The 13,286-nt window shown below is 38.3% G+C and overlaps 1 protein-coding gene and 1 long non-coding RNA gene across 3 annotated transcripts; one reads left to right on the top strand and one right to left on the bottom strand.

The window, feature by feature from the left end:
• Positions 1–1,142: 1,142 nt before the first annotated feature.
• Positions 1,143–12,667, bottom strand: LOC133217366 (uncharacterized). The gene is made up of 3 exons (XR_009726865.1): positions 12,442–12,667; positions 8,853–8,929; positions 1,143–1,456 (listed from the first exon to the last, which is right to left on the bottom strand). It is a non-coding gene; the product is annotated as an uncharacterized LOC133217366 (long non-coding RNA).
• LOC133217365 (bile acid receptor-like) lies at positions 3,255–13,270 on the top strand. Of its 2 annotated transcripts, none has more exons than XM_061362764.1 (11): positions 3,255–3,308; positions 7,216–7,341; positions 8,504–8,869; positions 9,480–9,620; positions 10,197–10,336; positions 10,435–10,539; positions 10,634–10,733; positions 11,660–11,788; positions 12,295–12,414; positions 12,801–12,914; positions 13,024–13,270. In XM_061362764.1, the coding sequence occupies exons 2-11, from the start codon at positions 7,278–7,280 to the stop codon at positions 13,260–13,262; spliced, it is 1,518 nt and encodes a 505-aa protein (XP_061218748.1). In that variant the 5' UTR covers positions 3,255–3,308; positions 7,216–7,277; the 3' UTR covers positions 13,263–13,270. The 2 variants fall into 2 exon arrangements, with proteins under 2 accessions (XP_061218748.1, XP_061218749.1); XM_061362765.1 differs by having other exon boundaries at positions 3,290–3,308; positions 7,243–7,341.
• Positions 13,271–13,286: the final 16 nt, after the last annotated feature.

Genomic DNA, 13,286 nt, shown 5'->3' with positions numbered 1-13,286 from the left:
AGAAACTCAGTCTTATTGTTCATCTCAATTATCCTGATTTGATAAATCTTGAAGAGTCACCCACTGCTTCACAGCACTCACGTTTATGAGTCTAATATTCTTTTTACTATTAAAACAAATGTCCTTAAGATGAAATCCAGGCTAGAAAAAAGGAAAAACATTATCGCTGATAAATGGATATATCCAACTTTTTAAATCTCTCAGCAGCAAGACTTCACTGCTGATAAAATGCTGACCAAAGGATTCCACGATAATTATTGTGGAATGCTTAATACATAATGTCAAGATGTTCTGCTTTTTGGAAATGAGGTCCAGGATTTATCTTCTCTTTGCTGTACCTACAGAGAAATTCTCAGAACACGTGATCCAACAACTGAACCCACCACGTTCAACAGGTACACATCCCATTAAAATAAACCTTTCTTTTTGTTAAAGCCAGGAATGCAGACCAACATGCAGAAGTGCTTAGTCAGGAGGCTTTGTGCCTTCTCTCACCCAGGGTTTAGGTTCATCCATGTCATGAAGAACATCCAAACAGTGCCAGAACCACTGCACCTTTTGAAGATTAATAAACAATCCAGAAGAGGGTGAACAAAAGTTTGCAGGTTTTCCATGAGATCCTTAACAAATTGTAAGTACATGTGGCTCTTGGACTACTTTTTCTTGCCATCTATTTGTCTACCAGTCTATTTTATGCCTCTGAAACATTTTATTTCTCTAAAACAAAAATAGGTAAAGGAACATTTTAGTACCTCAGCTGTGTTGTTAAAGCTCAACTTTCTTTAATATTGTTCCAACAGTTTACTAACTTAATCCCCTGATGATAGGATATAATCTGTATTTCAGTATAACCTTTAACTCACATATAACATCAATGTTGTTATTTGCAATTAGCAAATAGTTTTCCAAAGGCTCCTAGTTTAGTATTTGACTCTCGCTTTCATCATTTAATGATTTACAGTAATGAGCTGGAACATCAGGATTTTTTACTGAAATGGCCAAAATAGTTGTCTAGGCATCGTTGCCCTCCTGTGACAGAACTCAGATGTTTTTGTGGAGAGTTAGCCAAAAGCAATATACAATGCCATGGCTTCTGTTTCATTCTTACTGACAAACAACAACAAAGTGACTGTCAGGACTTGTAGTCAGAGCTTCAGGAGCTTCTGAAGGGCTGTTACTTTGCTGAGATTGTGCCCTTTGTTTAAGTTTTGTTTGACAAGTGCTTTATAAATGAGCAGAAGAGGTGGTTTATGTTTCATTAATGAGGCTGATAGTGGTTAATTACTGAAGTTACGTAAACAGTCCAATACCAGATGAAGCCAAGCGGGTCAGTTATGTAGAGAAGATCCAGCTGGAGTAGGTATGATTTCCTTTAACCAGTTCTTTGTGTGACTGTAGTGGGCTCTCAGGTCTCCCATTTTTATTGTCACACAAACTTTCAAATAGGAGAAGGGGCCTGTTAAAATAATATAAATGTATGTAATTTAACGTGGACCAGTCACCTGGTGTGAATTACTGCATGACTGGACAGCATGTGGGTTGGAGCAAATGACCACAAGGCTAATGCTTAACATGGCACTGCACTTGATTTCTACTATGACTAAGTTTTAGGTTCCTATATTCTTATTTTACAAATTGAATTTATTCTGAATCCATTAGGGTTTATAATACAGACAGAAGGGGAATTAGTTACCTTCTAAAAACCTGAGCTTCAGAATTGAGTTTCCTGAAGGCAATAGGCTTTAAATGCTCGTGTCCCTCAGGCACATTTGAGCAGCTTACTAATAAAGTATCATATCAGAAAAGGTACAAAAAAAAAAAAAGTCAGTAGTATTAAAAGCTAAAGCAAATAGTTCACAAACCCCTGCTTGTTTTTCCAGCTTTCATGGGAAAGGCTGAAAAACTGGATGAAAAGCCAGTGGTGTATGTCAAAGACACTGGCTGCAAAAGAAATCCAAGTTCTAACAATTGTAACGTCTTCACTGTTACTACTGAAGTTTTTGTGATGCCTCAGTAAATTGCTGTATAAGGCTGCTTTTACCAGAAAGACAAATGCGGATCATAATGAAACTTAAAAGATCATTATCTTTGTCAGTACTGGGTAAACAGTACATTCCAGCCCTCTGTCACCACACATCATCAATGTTGGGCATTTGAAAGCTCAGAAAGCCCTGTAAGATGCTCAAACAACACCCATGAGTCAATCTTTTTTGATCCTGAAAGTCAGACTCCAAAGACTAAGAGATTCCTAAATGGTGACAGACTCTGTGGAAATCAGTAGCTTGCTCTTCTCTGGAGCCTATGGAATACAAATGTAACTCTGAAGGGTAATGTTAGCTTGCTATGCCATGAAAACCTATTGTCCCTAAAGACTATTTTAAGTGAATTTGCAGTAACATAACCAACATGGACTGAGTTTTTCCCTTGGACACCTAATTCCATGAAGTCTACAACAGACCCAGGTTTTCCTAATGTAAATCAGGAATTGCTCTTCCACAGAAGAAAAGTGACACCCTTCTGGAAGTAGTATGTTTGCATCTAACCTGCCATGCATCATGTTGGGGAGCAAGCGTAATGACATGATACCTAACAAGAAAATGCCCTACCAGAGATCACATACTTTATCTAGGAAATAAGGAAAACTTATAATTATTCATGTATTATAAATTATTAAGAATAGAAATACCTGGGGGTTTAAGAATGAAATTTTGCAGAAGTAGCAGGAACAGAAGTTGCTAACAGTTGTCTGTTATGGGAGCACATGAGCCTTGTGCTCACTGCATCAGCTCAGGTGTGTCAGAATTAGAACAGGGAGAACCAGGTGAGTGGTTTGTGTTCAGAGATACTGACTTCATCAGTGTTTCCAAAATCAATTCCCAATAACACTGCTGCAGTATTTCTCTGCCCAGGAAACGAACGTTATCCATTTACACACAGACATGGCAACGTTGAACAAGCAAAATGGGAGAATTTAAAATTCTACCAAGAAAGTAGAATATTTAGTAAGTGGACATGGAGAACTCTGGGAAACAGTGACGTGAGGGTCCCATGGCCTCTGTCCCCGATGACCCAGTTATTATTTGATTTATGTGGACTTGCAGCTGCCCTTGCTCTGACCCCAGGAAAGGCTGTGTGGGAAGTTTGTGTCTCCGACTGCAGCATTGCTCTGCGCAGTGTCTGGAGCCTCGTGTATGCTCAGAAACTGATAAATACGGAAAAGGCCCTGTTTGCTCTAGCTGGACTCAGACTTGGAGCAGCGCTGCAGCTCAGTGGACTCAGCTCTGGGAGCCAGAAATTCTGCAACTACTGTGAGTATTTCATGTACTTCCCTGACTGCTCTGGGATTATAAATTGTTGCTCTGGTCATAAATCAATTTGCCATGTGAAAATATTTCAAGCATTGGGCTTTTTTCTTCTTTTTTCCTTCCTTTTTTCCCCCTTTAAACATCTGACTAAATGAAAATAGAAGAGGCTTTTAAATTTGGTATCCTACTGACAAGAATTTGTTACGGCAGTTCTTCGTTTGACATCCAGAGTGAAGTAAAATGACTTTTAAATTCCATTATCTGTTTCCCTTCCCCAAAGTACCTGGAAAACGCTAAGTTCCAAACAACCTCTAAACTCTTATTTTACAATGTATAAAGATGATACCTTTGAAATAATCATTCATGGGGTAGCAATTCCAAAGGATGATCTCAAGATAATTCCAACACAGTCCATTAGTGAAATAAGTCAATTCTTATTATGGTGATTATATGACAAGGAAAGGATATATTTAATGAGAAGTGGGATTTCTTCAAACAGCAGCTTTGGGGAGCTTCTTGGAACATTAAAACTGGGAGAAACAGATATAACCTTAATAATGCATGTAAGCTGCATATAGGATGGATCAAGTGATCCTACAACTTAAGCTGTGAAAGAATTAATGACAGTAATCAGTGATTGCTGAATTGCTTGAGTGAAACTAAATAGCTCATCTGGCAGTAAGCATATTGACACCGACTGTGCTCAGTTATCATTTGTTTCAGGTTTTGGTTTAAATTTCACAAATGAAAAAACTAAGTTATGCTTTCCATAACCAAAAAAGAGTCCAGTGATTAGCACCAAGCCTGAAATATGCTATCTGGCTGTACTGCATGATCAGTAACGTGCCACAAGGTGTGTTAAATAAAGGTTGGAGACCTTCAGCTTGAGTTCCTAAAATTCCCAGTAAACAAGAGATTTCCCTATGACTCAACTGTCAAAATATTTACTATAGCAGTTGAAGTACTGTCAATACATACCTCTTAAAGATGACCCAGAGCCTTTTCTACAAGTAGATTTTGCATGTTAACAAATTTGATAATATAAGTTAATATGTTACTTTATAATACTGTATTTTAGAGCAATAGAAACGGTAAAAACATCTTTCACCATAAATAACAATGGATACATGTACTGTATGTTCCAGTCTGAACGTGTACATTCTGTTAAGTGTCTGCTTTGTGATTCTACGTTACTTTTATCAATTATTGGGTTTTGTTTTCTTTTCTTTACTGGCTTCCATCTTCTTTAATAAATTGAGAAGTCATTCAGGCAGGACTAAGAACCGAATGTTGGTGAATTTCTGTATTAGACAGGTAATCAACCCGTTGAATCAACATCCACTCCAGTTTATACTGAACATTAGTAGTTCAGAAGACTGATTATTGTCAAAACTAAGCCTGGAAAAGTGGAACATTTTCAGATGCGCTTAAGCAACCTACAGCCTAGGACACATATTCTGGGAAAAAAGGAAAAAACCTATAACTCCACTTATACACTTACAGAGACTTTTAAAATTGAAACCAAACAGATACGACACACCCCCCTTCAGGATTTCGCACATGAAAATAGCAAGCTGAAATAGCACCTCAGAAGTAACTGAAAAGAAGGAAAAGCAGGGAATAGCTTTTATGCAGATGACATTTTTTTTCAGGTCAGTATGTCTGGCTGAAGACTAAAGACTTTAATCCTCTGTTACTACTTGTAATTTTATGAAACAAGTTACTAAAAAAATCTTTTTGTTTCAGTTCCACTTTTTAAGCTAAAGACCTTTATGAACCATCTTTTCAATTACAGAATCATAAGGATTGCAAGATCATCTAGTTCCAACCCCCAAATGTATTTCTTTCTTTTTGCTTCCTTTTTAAAGCACACTTATACAAAACATATAGTTGTATTTTGAGTCAACAGAAAAGAGAAAAATGAGCACAAAATATTTTGGTTTGGAACCAGCATGACTGTAACTGCCCCAAGCCCCCAGAGCTCTCCGCCAACCTCACTTCAACTTTGTCCAAGTGATTATGTTTTGAAAGTTACAATCAGGCACGTACTACATTCTGTCCAGGATTCCACAGCCTCCAGTGTAGAGCTGAGCTCTGCGTGTGTGCAGGATTTACTTGCCTACATGGCAAAGGATTACTGAATATGTGTGGGCTGAAGAAGTGTCCTTTAGGTCACTGTTCACTCCCATGAGGTGAGATTAGGGACAGCTACTGAGCTTCTGTTCTTTCAGCAACTTCTTAAGTTTGGAAGAGGTTTCCCTACCTCTAACAGACTCACACAAAGGGCAAGGCAAAGGTTGCAACACATGACTACAACAGTCGATCTTAGAAATAAACGAAAATTATCCTGTCCTAGAAAATTAAGTTCCTACTTTACACATCTTAATCTGATCTTTATATTTTTTGTTTTAAAAAGCCCAATGCAATTTTATATCAGGAAAACAAATTTGTTAACAGTGAACTCTAGAGTGTCAGAAAATGAAACAGGGACATTCATATGCAAGCATGACCATTACTCTTGTTTCAGGACAGTACAGCATTCTTCAAATAACCACTGGATTTACTATTTACTATTTACTATTTGCTATAATGTTCTCTTAATTTAAGAGTTTTAATTTACAAAGTCTTGTTCTAAGCTGTGAATTCTGTAGTTGCAACTGATAACTTTTGTTAGCCAGAAAAAATCAGTAAGAAAGGCTAAATCTTCAAATCTGTTCCTAATATAATATTGAAGTTGAGGGAACTTTGCCTAATCAAAGCCTGCTTCCAAGATTTAGAATATTTTATCAACCCATCACCTTGTGTTTGGCCATATGTACTTCATACTTCCAATATAATACTTTTCAGACTGGGTTGGTGTAATTTTGTATTAGCTTCTGTTCTTCTATTATCTTTATTTAAAGAACTACTGGAATCCAGAAGCACATTTAAGCAAATACACATTTTTGGGGAAAAATGTAGACTTTGCCCAGGCCAAACTGATCTAACTGATAAGGACCTCATGATTCAGTGAGTCACTTCTTTCTCAAACAAATATTTACTAACAGAGATAACAAAAACCCCCCAGCATTCCAGCCTCACTGCATCGTTTCACCTTCTGCTAACAACACAAACAGGAAGTGTTCAGTTCCAGAGATTAGTCCAGTTTTGGGGGAAGGGGTATATGTCGTTCAAGAAGTACACTTCCTTACAGTGAAAGTCAAAGCATCCAACTGGAGCCCAGGGTCCTTCACTAACCAAGGGGCAGCGAAAAGCTCTCTAGAGGGCAATACATCCTATAGGAAATTTATGTGTTTTGGTCTTCACAGGATGCTTTTTACTTTTTAAGGAATACAGGCTCTTAAATGTAGATCAGGCAGTGCTTAAATGAGGCAAAGCTGACTTTTACTGCATAAAAGAGTATTTACGTGGGGATGAAGATATTCTATTCTGGACAGGCTGTTTTCTTCTATTTACTTCAGATCTGAGGAAGAAGTGAATGAAGCAAATTCACTAAAAGCCCATGTTTGTGCAGAAACAGAACATCCACCACATCCACATCAGTGCAAATGCCCGAACTTATTCTGGAAGCAAGTTTTCTCTATCCAGCAAAGCTCCTTTTAATCTCTTCCTGAACTAGAAAATTTACCAATGATCAGTCTGATTCCCCCACACGGTTTTGTGTAAAATTCAGAGCAAAACAGTTCTAACTATAACTTGCACATTTAGGAATGTTCTCTATCCTGAATCTGTACTGTTAGGAAAAGGAAATATTTTGCAACCTCTTTGAAAGTATTATGTGACTTCACAGATTTTCTTATGATCTGAAAATGTTCCATATTCTGGAGTTTTTTGGGTTTAGCTCTGTAGCTAACCCTATCCAGCAGTTTTTTCTCGCATGATTATTTCTCTTACTTTTCCATTTCTCTAGGTTGCCTTCTGAAAGTCTATGACATAGCAAAGTGAAAGAAAGAGTGCAGTTGGGAGCAGAACATGGCAAATACATTTGTCACTGTACCGGATGGGTATTGTCTGCCTGAGCCTATCCAGTATTATGGTGAGTAAAAGCAAAACTTCTGTATTATGAAAAAGCAATATGGAAAGTGAACATCTGCAGGAATTCCTATTATTTTCTTCATTTTAGTTTGTCTTTACAAGCTTTTAGAAGCTACACATTTGTCTATCAAGCTGACACTGAAAATGAAAAGTATTAGCATGTGCTCAGACATAGGTACACAAGACAATCATGCTGACTGATCATTCTGCAGAAACATTACTGCTGCTTTCTCCCTTTGACTTGCATGAGGAAGATAGAAGGTTTATTGCAGTATTACAGACACATTATAAATAGATAAAGGTTATTCTATACGTTATATAATTGCAATAACTAATTTGATTATGGAAGAGGAAAAATAGATCTCAAAGCCCATTAAAAAAAACCTCCAAACTGCTTAAAAACCAAACCAAAACCAAAACCAACCCCAAATAAACCCACAACAAACTTCCAATTTGTGTTTACAGAGATTTACAATTCCAAAGGAAGACTGAAATATGATGCATGTTGCACAAGCTTTCTTCAGTATAGCTGTGTGCATTTAAGGAAGGTTAGATAAAATTAACAACAGAGGCAGGAAGAAGCACTCTTCACAATTCTGTACCTATATTTTGCCAAGATGAAACTTAATTGTAAGGGATTATAAGTGGAAAAATGCTAAATAAAGCAAGCCTGTGCTTCTCACTCAACTGAATTTCAACTTTAAGTCTCCTGTCATAGCAATTTTTACCCCTCTAATTTCTGGACCATCCTGCTCAGACTCTTGTGCAACACTTCCAGAATTATGCATGAAATATGTATTCATAACAAACACTTCACTTGCTTATGGGAAATATTCTGTAATGTGGACAACTAATAAGAACAACCATTAAGTGTAATACCATCAGCTGACAAGTGGTAATTATGTCCCAGTAAGAATCCACTGGCACCCACATGACATGGCCCGAACTGTTACCAAGCCATTTCTACTACATCTAAGATTCTAGTTAAAAACGTTGCCGGTAGCACATTTAAAAAGAAATTATCAGACTCATCTTCTGAAAATGTGTTCCTCTATTATTTGTTATTAAATTTTTAATCTATAAAACATTCTAAGACTTTTAAATAGCTGATGTAGACATATTGTTCAGTTTTTTATTTCATTTCCAATTTCTTCTGTATCTAGATGTTCTGCCAGAGCACATCAACTATCAGCTGCAAGACACTGATTTTCAGACTGCTCCTTACTGCCAATACTCAACAGCTCAAATTCCTCCTCCAGTATTACAGTCCCCACCTTCCCACTCCCAGTACAGCACGTACAGCCTGGACTCTCAGTACAGTGATGGGCAATGTGTCATCAGCAGCTGTGAATTAAGCAAACCCCCTTTCATAGCACCCCATATGGATGATGGTGGATACCAAACATTAAAACGGCCAAGATTAAACCACTCTTCTTTGAGCCTGAACAGACAGGAGGAGTTGTGTTTGGTGTGTGGTGACAAGGCCTCAGGCTATCACTACAATGCACTTACCTGTGAAGGCTGCAAAGGTAAGAAGAAAACAGGCTAGGCAGGACCCTGGGCCCACAGTGCTCAACAGTGTTCCACATCTGTTATTTAAGCAAACAGATTTTCATTGGTTTTTAAGGTGGTGTTTCTACAGAGGATTTTAACTTACCAAAGAAATCTTTTATCTAAGATGCTTACTCCAGATTCCCATTTTATACCATTTTTTGAAAAAACGCTTTCACAGTGTCTGTTTAATATGAGCATTTCATTTGTGCATTGATTGTTCACTAGAATAGTGTCAGTTTAAGCAGGTGCTGATTTTCTGATGCCCATTTATTGTAGATTTATTTCAGTGTTACTAACTTTACTTATTTTTAAAATGAGATAAACCCAAGTAATAATTACTTGCTACTGATTTTAACTTTCTGTGTGGGGGCTGTCTTGACCAGGTAAGGAACACGGCAATTAATATTCACCAGAAAGTACAAGACATAACTGTGTTGCTAAAAAAGCAAACTTCAAATCAAGGTAATGTTTCCATTGTAAAATAAACAAACAAAACCCCAAAAGACGTTTACTTCTTTAAATCATTATGAGATAAAGCTCCTTAGAGATAAATTCGTTCAGCCATAACCTGATCCTTGTCTGCAGGCTTCTTTCGACGCAGCATAACCAAAAATGCAGTATATCGATGCAAGAATGGTGGTCACTGTGAAATGGACATGTACATGCGAAGGAAGTGCCAGGAATGTCGCCTGAAGAAGTGTAAAGCTGTGGGAATGCTAGCAGAATGTAAGTGCTCCTTTCAAGCTGGCTCCTTTACTCATCAACTCCATAAAAACTTTTCCAAAGCAAATCCCTTTTCCTCATCAAAGCTAAATGGTGTTCTAAACCTCATTTAGCTGTAGGAAGATTGAACTTTGGAGTCTGTGGCACCTGTAGCATCTTTATTTGCAGAAACCACCAGTGCTCGGGAAGTATCTCCTGAAGTTAAGAGGCTATTCAAAGACATTACAAGAAAGCACTAACCAGAGACAACTAAACACCCTGAACCTTGACAGGGCAGTAGGAAGCCTATCAGATGTGCTTTTGTGCTTGGAAAAAGTTATTATAGTCTTCATGAAAAATTCTTATGTTTTATCACAGAGCCACAAGCAAGAAGCCTGCAAACACTGAGGCCTTTGGAGGATACTAAACACTAACTCATCTAATGAATAACATGTTGCCATATTCTCTAGCAAGCATAGTTCCTTATAGGTGACTGCTCCTGTGATGAAAAGACTTGTGTTAGCTCTATTAATAAGTGATTATTTCAAATTGTAATTATTTGAAAATACACATATTGACACACACTTCCATGCCTCACAGGTTTGCTGACTGAAGTACAATGCAAGTCAAAGCGGCTCAGAAAGAATTTCAAACAGAAGAGCAGTTTTCTTTACAATATAAAGCTGGAAGATGAGGGGGTGAATAGTAAACACGTATCATCTACAACAAGATCTGGAAAAGTGGGATATTTTTCTATTTAAAAGATCTCTTTTTATCATTTATTTTTGCCTTAAGTAATTATCACCTCATTGGCTTTTTTTTTTTTTTTTTTTAACAGATCCCAGAGAAGATGGAACTTACTCCAAGGGAGCATCAGCTTCTGGACCACATCGTAGCAGCACACCAAAAATACACAATTCCCCTGGAGGAAGCAAAGAAGTTTGTATGTACACAGAACAATCAACCTGTGTTGCTAAGTTCTTACCCTAAGCACTGCACCCTGGTTATATCAGATGTCTAACTGCTCTTTCATGCAGCTACAAGAAACTGCAAGTCCTGAGGAAAGTTTTCTCCATCTCTCTGAGACAGCAGTCATCCATGTACAAGTGTTAGTGGATTTCACAAAAAGACTTCCAGGCAAGTTTCTTCCTTTGGGAAATATTGTAGAACAGTGTGACACTTTTTCTTCCCAAGAGACAGGAACTATACTGATGGCATGAATCTAAGAATACCACAGGCTTTAAGAAAACTCTCATTCCACTGACCAGTTTTTCTTCCAAATCTAATGATCAGGGTTACCATTTACTTGCCACAAGGACACGTTAGAAGGATTCACTTCAAAAGATTGCTAGGATTAGATTTTTCTTTTTCTGACATGGAGTAGAGACATTTTCTGAAAGTACATGCACGGCAAACTACCATCCTGAGTGAATTACTATTTCAACACATTTTGAAATCCAGTTCAGTGTGCAATTTATCATAATCAAAGAAAAAAACAGATGTTCCTTCAAAGGAAAACACAGCACAGAAGGGACTAACCAGCTCCTATTCATATTTTCCTTTAATAAAGGACAAGGGAACATGCAATTAAATTTCAGTATGAAGTTGACAAACATTTGGCTGGGAGGGTGATAATTCTTTCATTGCTGTAAGTTGTAAAACTTACTGAGAAAAGCCAATCAGCATGTCTAAAGTAGGTATTTGATGTAATTTAGCACTACTGTGGAACAGATCTGAAAGAACAGATGAGCTCTTTTCCTTTGTTACATATTCTGCTTTGATCAGGACAAAGAAAAGAATCAATAAAGTTCCTTTACTCTTGAATTCTAAGTGCAGACCATAAGCTTGTCAAAAGATGAACATGACTTTTAAAAAGTTCAGATACTAATAAATAAGGAAAATAAATATCCACAATCACTAAGTGATGTTGCAAATTTAAAAAGTATTAGGTGTAAGAACACGTGAAGAACTTCTTCCTTATATCTAACCAGCTATTAAGAAGAAATTTTGCTTAAAGGCAGCCACAGGCTTCTTTGATTCTTAACATGTATCTTTCTCTGCAGGATTTGAAAGTTTAGCTAGTGAAGATCAGATTGCGCTGCTAAAAGGGTCAACAGTTGAGGCGATGTTTTTGCGTTCAGCCCAAATATACAACCAAAGAATCAGTGAATGCCAACCATCAACAAGTGAAAGTAAGTTTGACTAACAAGCTTCATACTAACACCAGGAGGAGGTGCTGCCAATTTGAAAAAACTTCATTCATTTTAACTGACTGAAATAATTTCCTATAACTATACTGGTACTTAACAATAGTGCCAGTTATGCTTACATACCTTCTATTGGCTTTTTATCCCCAAAGATCAGTAAAATAAAATAAAAATCAATTGAATCTCTGTTTTCCTCTCATTAGTTGCAAATAAAGAGCAACATTTTTGAGTGCTAGCACAAGTTGTGGGGTGGATGGATGGATAATATTAGCTATATTAATGATGTATTAGATGCTGTGTCAAGAAATTTGGACCAACAGTAACGCAATCAATAAACTTAGTGCTGGATACTAAAAAGAACATTTTTTTTCTGCCTGTATGGATCTGGGACAAGTTCACACATTTTTGTGTATATATTTGAAAAGCCAATGCAGAAATATATTTAAAGTCACATTAAACTTATCTGGGAGCTGTCACCTGTCTTGTTCCAGGTCACGTAAGGCTTTCTGATCATGCAACATATTATCACATTCAAAACCTTGATAGAAACAACGTTTACTCCACGGGAATGTCTCACAATGAAGAGAGTCCAACTTCCACTACTACCACAGGTAATGAAGGTCTCAGAATCAAAATACCTGGGAGTCTTACTTTGCTGGCCCTGTTCTCGATCACACGGAGCAACAGCTGCTGTGGCCACTGCTCATTCTCTTCTCCTCTTCCTCTCCATTCCCTTAAGCTGCTGTTAACGCACAGGCACTACATCCTCGTGGAAGGCAGAGGTTCATTTGCTTGCATCCTAAAATAAAGCCTTGAGCTGTATATCGAAAGCTGCACAACACAACTGCAATACAAGTTCTATTACTACTTAGAAATCAACATTGTTTTCACTACTTTGCTAAAGATTTCATGCAATAGAACAGCCTGGAGCCTTAGATTTGTAAGAGCAGTGTCTGTTTCTGCATGGAAGTAACATTCTGGTTATTTTATTTATTAGGTATAACCGAGGAGTTTATTACCGCGCTGTTTTACTTCTACAGAAGCATGGGTGAACTGAAAGTGACCGAGACCGAATACGCCCTCCTCGTAGCAACGACGGTGTTCTTTTCAGGTAATGCGAGCTTTGGCTCGCCCCCGGCGCTGCCCGCCCTCACCCACCGAGCCCCCGGGTGCGGAACCGCACCGCTCCCGCTCACTGCTCTCTCGCCGCGCTCCTACAGACCGCCCGCTCCTGAGGAACAAGCGGCACGTCGAAGAGCTGCAGGAGCCGCTCCTGGGCCTCCTCTATAAGTACTCCAAGATACATCATCCCGAGGACCCCCAGCATTTCGCCCGCCTGATCGGCCGCCTCACAGAACTACGCACCCTCAACCATACCCACGCGGAGGTGCTGGTGACCCGGAGAACCAAGAACCCGCGTCTCACGCCGCTGCTCTGCGAGATCTGGGACCTGCACTAGGCGAGCCCATCCGGACCCTCGCCG

The sequence above is a fragment of the Neopsephotus bourkii genome, unplaced genomic scaffold, assembly GCF_033783945.1.
Source record: "Neopsephotus bourkii isolate Nb327-2 ecotype Australia unplaced genomic scaffold, CSIRO-AGI_Nbou_v1 NB_1139, whole genome shotgun sequence".
Taxonomy (NCBI): Eukaryota; Metazoa; Chordata; class Aves; order Psittaciformes; family Psittacidae; genus Neopsephotus; species Neopsephotus bourkii.
Note: the sequence above shows the minus strand (reverse complement) of the source record. Positions and strands in the feature narration are given on the sequence as shown.